The sequence below is a fragment of the Alligator sinensis genome, unplaced genomic scaffold (assembly GCF_000455745.1).
Source record: "Alligator sinensis unplaced genomic scaffold, ASM45574v1 scaffold243_1, whole genome shotgun sequence".
Lineage (NCBI taxonomy): Eukaryota > Metazoa > Chordata > Crocodylia > Alligatoridae > Alligator > Alligator sinensis.
In genome coordinates, this window is record NW_005841841.1 from 4,293,614 (window position 1) to 4,299,613 (window position 6,000).

Here is a 6,000-nt window from a genome sequence, read left to right on the forward strand (position 1 = left end):
ATGCAGTGGCATAGTCAAAACCCTCTTTCACAGTGTAGCTCACCTGCAGCAGCTCCAGTTCCCCGTGGGCCCCAATACTTGGCTCCCCCAAGGAGGAAGAGGAGCAGCTGGAGCCCCATTCTGGCATAGAACATCCTTGGGGATTAAGTAGGGAGCAGGTGAAGGAGAAGGAGGGACCTGCCCACTGCCGCTATTGTCCCCGTCTTACCTGACCTTAACAAAACCAAGCCCCAGGACCATTCCTGCTCTGCTCCAACCGGGGCCTTCATGGAGTGGCTGCACAGGGCACTGGGCTCCGGCAGTGGCAGCAGGCAGATCTCTGCTCCCTTCCCTTACCCTGCATTGCACATGCCATCCTGGGAGCTCCAGCTGCAGGCTGTGACTATATGGGGCTCAGGTCAGGGATGTGGCAGTTGGTGGCTCCTCCTTCCAGTGCCTGCTTTTGACCAGCTGGGGACACCAGGGGACCTGGACGGGGGGCAGGAGTGCCTGCAATTTGGGGGAGCCTCCCTGCCACTGCTGTCCCTGGCCAAGCCCAGTATGCTACTGCCGCTCAAAGAAGTCCCCAGCTGGATTGGGGCAGGAGTGGCTTTGGGCTTTCCCATGCCCTGAGAAAGCCAGGAACAGTAGTGACCGTGGGCAAATCCCCACTTCCAGTGCTCAGAGGCAAACCTTGGGCAACTCCTGCTGGACAGGGGGTTGGGGATGGGAGGAGAGGGGATGTGCTGCTGAGCACTGGACGGTGGGAGGGGGCGATGAGAGTTGGGGGAAGGAATCTTACCTGCTTCTGGGACAAAGAAGGCCCTGGCAGCTGGTGTCTGCTAGGGAACAGGGACAGGTGTGTTGCAACCACCCCTGCTGCATTGGTAACATCTCTCCCACCCCACTTTTCAACTTGCTAGATCCACCCATACTTACTATAGACATAGAGCTACTGCAGTTTCTCCTGCTGCCCCCCCAGTAAAGGAATGGCACAGTGGAGAGCTCTGCTGTACTCTACTCCCTGGCAAGTCTCTTCTGCTGTTGTTGTGAGGAGTAGGAAACTGGCCCAAGATCTCATTCCTTTGATTTATGACAGTAATGAGTTCTAATCAAATAGCAGAGCTCTTCATTGGTCTGATGTGGAGCTCAGAATCTGTCCCTTCAACTTAGAGTTCAGATTTACCTTGCCCAAGTATATTTCCCACCAAAGAGAAATCACTCCAAATCCAGGAAAATCACCAGTTAAGCCAAAATTCACTTCCACAGAAACACTTGTCCCCATTTACTAAAACATGCATTTTCTATGAGTTGATTTTTGTAAGCGGTGTAAAATAGAAGTCTGGAGGGTAGGCATCAGCCAGGATGGAAGGAGTGAAGAAATGCATGATGCATGCCTCCAAAATGGATAGCTATAATTTTAAGCCAAGCAGATTTGAAATAACAATATTAATAATATCACCATAGAGATTGTTCTTTGTACATACTTGGGCAATTTCCACGCTTCTTGGAATTCTTGTTTATCACATCCACAGACATTAAACAAACCCTCTGTCCAATCCCCTACAATACGGACATGAATGCTGAAGTAATCCTCTTCAGGAGCAGAAGTCAATGTAAAAGGGTGCCACTCCAGTCTTGATATTGCAGGACATTTGACAAAAATATATTGCCCAACTTCCATCTTGAAACCCTTCTTCATCATCTGGAGCTCAATTGTTTTGAAAGGATGAACGACTACCTAATGGCACAACGTACAAAAATGTTGTCAACACTTGTGCGGTCAGACCTCTTTCACCATGATCACATCCATCAATACATGGCATCATATTTTGCCAAGGGAACAAATAAAACTGGTCAAAGTGCTGGACTGACAGTACTGGAAATAAGAGTGCTTTGTTCATTTCCACATAGGAGATATAGCAATTGTTCACATTGCCTCACTATTTCTTTAACTTTGAACAAAAGTGAACAGCTCAAGGAGTAAGAGGAGTTCAAAGTCTCTCAGACCCTTTCAACCTTTACTTCATTACTGAGGTAACTATTAATTTTCAGGAGAGATTTAAAGAAGGGGGAATCAAGTCTGCTTGGCTAAATTTATAACTGACTCGCCTCATAAATATTTGTACTACAGTAGCTCTTAGAAAGACAGGGACCCTCTTTTTGTGCTCAGCATTGTGCAAACAGATAATAAGAGACATTTCCTGCCAGGAAGACCTCACAGTCTAAGCAGATAAGGTTTGGAGAAAGGGGCCATGTCTACATGAGACACTACTGCACAGTTGTTACTGCACATTTATTTAGTACTTGTTTATTATAAATAGTATTATGAACAAGTACTAAATAAATGTGCAGTAACCCAAATCACTGCCCAGTAGTACTGGTGAATGCCTTTTACTACTGCGCAGTAGCGTCATGTCACGGTTTTTGCCATGCAGTGTCTCATGTAGATGTGCCCAGGAAGTATCATTATCCTCATTTTGCAACTGGGGAGGGAGGTGAGGCACAGGGAAATTAAAGGTAAAATATTTGAAAGCATTAGAGTCATTTAGCAGTCTCAATTTCAAAAGCTGTGGCTCTCAAGTATCACTGAGAAATCTTAAATGTCTATATCACTTTGGAAAATGGACACTCCAGCTCTTGAGTTACTTCTGGACTTTTGGAAATGTTACCTTATGTAACTTAGCCAAGGTCACATAGGAAGTCTTTACTGGAACTAAGAATTATATCTATGTCTCCTGGATCCATGGCTTTTAACCATTTTTCTTTTCCTACATCATTTTACTTTGGGAGTTATATAGAGTTTAAATTTGGAGACTTAGATGAAACTGAATCAGTATAGCTAAGAGGATTTTTTTCCTTAGTTAACATCCCCCAGAACACTTTGTGAGAGTCCCAGAAGAGGGCTTTTACTCTAACAGGCTCAGCCTGGCAGGGGGATGTCACTGCCTTTGCCTGAAACCAGTTACCATATTGCATTCTTGAATACTGACCACAGGTAATCAGCAGGGATCCTGGTTTTCTCTGATAAAAAAATCCCCATTTTTCAGATTTAAAATGTAACCCCAAATCCACATTGTTCCATGATTAAAATGAAACACCACTATAAACATATATCTATGTATTAGTGGCATTTCATTTTAATCACAGAAAAATATGGATTTTAGGTTATTTTTTTAAATCTGAAAAATGGGGATTTTTTTTATCAGCAGAAACCAGGATCCCTGGTAATCAGCAAGCTCATGTACATCTGCCCAAGATTAAATGCATAGCATGGCCACATACCTTTGTGATAACAACCTTCTGCTGTGATCGCCAAAATCGCACCAACCTCTCACACAGGTATAAAAACATCGGAGCCACTACCCACTTCCATGTCTGTTAACAAAACAAAAATGACAAACAAGTGAAACAAGGAACTATGATATATTTTAGGATAGATGCATTCAATTCTTTTGGCCCTATGGACCAGACTAGGGTCACAGAGCTGGTCTGTGGGAAAGATTGGGCCTATAGACCAAGAGTTCACATTTGCTTTCCCAGATTTTCCGAGGAGTTTAGATTCATTGAGTTTACTCTGTCTTGAAATATATGTCCAAAACATTATATTGGGTTATGAATCTAAAATTCAAATTTGCCAGTTCTAATATAAAAGTGGAGGGCCTATATATTTTAGTCCCTATATATACCAGAAAACATGCAACTGGATCAGGAGTCAATCATCTCTTCTCATTAAACATTTATTTTCTCTTGCCTCCTAAACCTTCATACCATGTGTAAGTCAAGAAGTACATAATGCATACATTAATTAATAGTGTAACTACACTGATGGAAATTGAACTGCACTGAGGATGAATGTGGCACAACACATAAATGTTTCTTTCTTAAAACGGTGCTTGCATGACTTCTCTTGGAACCTGGGGGACAAAATAGTTTCAAAAACATTTTCAGGGTAATAGGACTTCCAGTGGTGAGTAACAAGCTCTAAAATCTACCAAGTTGGAAAAGAAGCCAAGGAACAGCTGAGGTCAGATTTTCCTTCTTCCTCTTAACCATTATGAAGCAAACTCCACTCTCATGTACATCTGTGCAACTGCATACATTATGTTCTAAAAATAAGCCTGTTTTATAAATAAAAAGTACTTCAAATAGTTTCACAAAATCAGGATATGAGAATGACTTACGTCCCAACAATAATGATTGTCCTTCTTTCAGGGAATGCATTCTCAATAGACTATACTGAAAATGAAAAACCTGTGTCATTCTCGCCCTTAACAAACACAAGCAAGCTTGTGATTCCTATTGATAGGTTGGTTAGAACCTTCAATTTAACCCTAACTAAGCTTGAAACTAAATGCATAACTGTCAGTGTCACTGTTCCTAAACCTGTGTTTTACATTAGGTGTACAGTGGTTCCTTTATTAATAAGAAATTATTAGTTATTATTCCTATAGTGATAGCTCCTAGAGACTCCAGCTGTAGATTTAAAAAACCTCCAGATGCTTAACAAAGACAGTCCTTGCCCTTGAGAGATTACAGTTTTTCCTTCCCTTGTTATGCTCATGCATACTTTTGAGTAAACTGCAAGCTCTTTAACACAATGTGGTAAATTGCTTTCAAATCTTTTTTTGGTATGTCAGTCTCGATCAATATTTTTCTCTTTTCCTTCTTTGCCCATCCTATTAAATATGTTTGTTTTATTTTAGAGATGTACTGAGGAGGTCAAGCCTATTTCATTTCTCTTTGAAGAGGTAATATTTGGAGATTCACAGGTACGATTAATATTTAAGCTACTTCAGATGGCAGTTAAAACAGACAGAAAAAGGTTGATTGGCACTGACATCTTGGGTGTACTCAGTAAAGACTGACTAGCCAGTGTCCTCATGTCAGATATCTTTCCCAGAAGTTCTAGTTTGCATAGATAACAATAAGGAATGATACATAACTGGAAATTCACTGATGCCAGGGCTTCAGAAATGAGATGGAAAGTAACATATTTAAGGAATACCCTCCTCAGTCAGAGTATGGACAAACAAACAAAGCACCAAGTTAAAAGTGGAGGGCACATACCATGCATTAGCTGCTACCTTGAATGAAATAGGGCTAAATAGTGTGGTTTAGCTTCCACTTGCCGTAGGATGGGAGCAGACACACAAAACCATTACTATGAAGCAGCTAATGTAAGGTCGGTCCTTCCCCTTTTCACACAGTGTAATTCTCTTATCTGTCTGTACCTCCAGTGCGGTAGCATCTTCTGTCTTGGATCCATCTCTGTTTACAATCCACCATGTCAAAATGGTTAAAAAAGTAAATTAGCACCAATGCTCATAGTTTCCTGAATACATAGATTCATATGAACTCTTCTGCAGCATTGGCTGTTTAACAGAAAAAGGATGCATTACAAAGATCCTTCATTACTGGATTGAAACTTAAAACCAAGATCATACCATTGGAGGATTTCCTGCAAACTGGGGTACAGGACATTTTTGGCTACCCCATTCATTGTAGTTTTTACAATCCTGTGGGGAATGGACTTCCAAACTCTCCTTTGTCTGCCGTCGTACAATACGGCTGAAAGTAAGATAGAACGTTAATGGAAAATTAAATTACCATATATGTATTATTTATGGTTATCATCTTCAGTTATTTTGTTCTGCAAAATTAATGCCCTTTCTGCTAAGGTTCTGTTTTGCTTAAGCTGTAGATTGATTGCTAAAACAGAGCAAAAAGGAGAAAAATCCTCTATGGATTTGCCAGGAGAAACACAAAAATGTCAAGTGAAGAGCTGAGAAATATGCCAGTTGCTATTTGCAATAATGTGGTCACAAAAGGGAACGTCAAGATTCCCAGTTTATCAAGGATCAAAACCAGAAATGCTGCGAACAAATTTCCACCTATGACCTTCTCTTGGAAGCTGTCAGCCAGACCTTCAGCTGATCTACATTATCCTAATACATTGACTTCATGGTTACTCTCCCTCTCTTATCTTCTCTCTCCTTTTCCTATTTTAACCTCATTCCT

The 6,000-nt window shown here is 41.3% G+C and overlaps 1 protein-coding gene across 4 annotated transcripts in view; it reads right to left on the reverse strand.

The window, feature by feature from the left end:
• LOC102373183 (cytochrome b-245 heavy chain) overlaps window positions 1–6,000 on the reverse strand; it is a 29,567-nt gene that overhangs the window by 7,686 nt on the left and 15,881 nt on the right. For all 4 annotated transcript variants that reach the window (XM_025205241.1, XM_025205230.1, XM_006015655.3 and 1 more), the window contains 3 exons: window positions 5,427–5,550; window positions 3,265–3,357; window positions 1,467–1,720 (listed from right to left, as the gene is read on the reverse strand). In XM_025205241.1, the coding sequence (XP_025061026.1) occupies window positions 1,467–1,720; window positions 3,265–3,357; window positions 5,427–5,550 (471 nt within the window). The remainder of the gene's footprint in view (window positions 1–1,466; window positions 1,721–3,264; window positions 3,358–5,426; window positions 5,551–6,000) is intronic.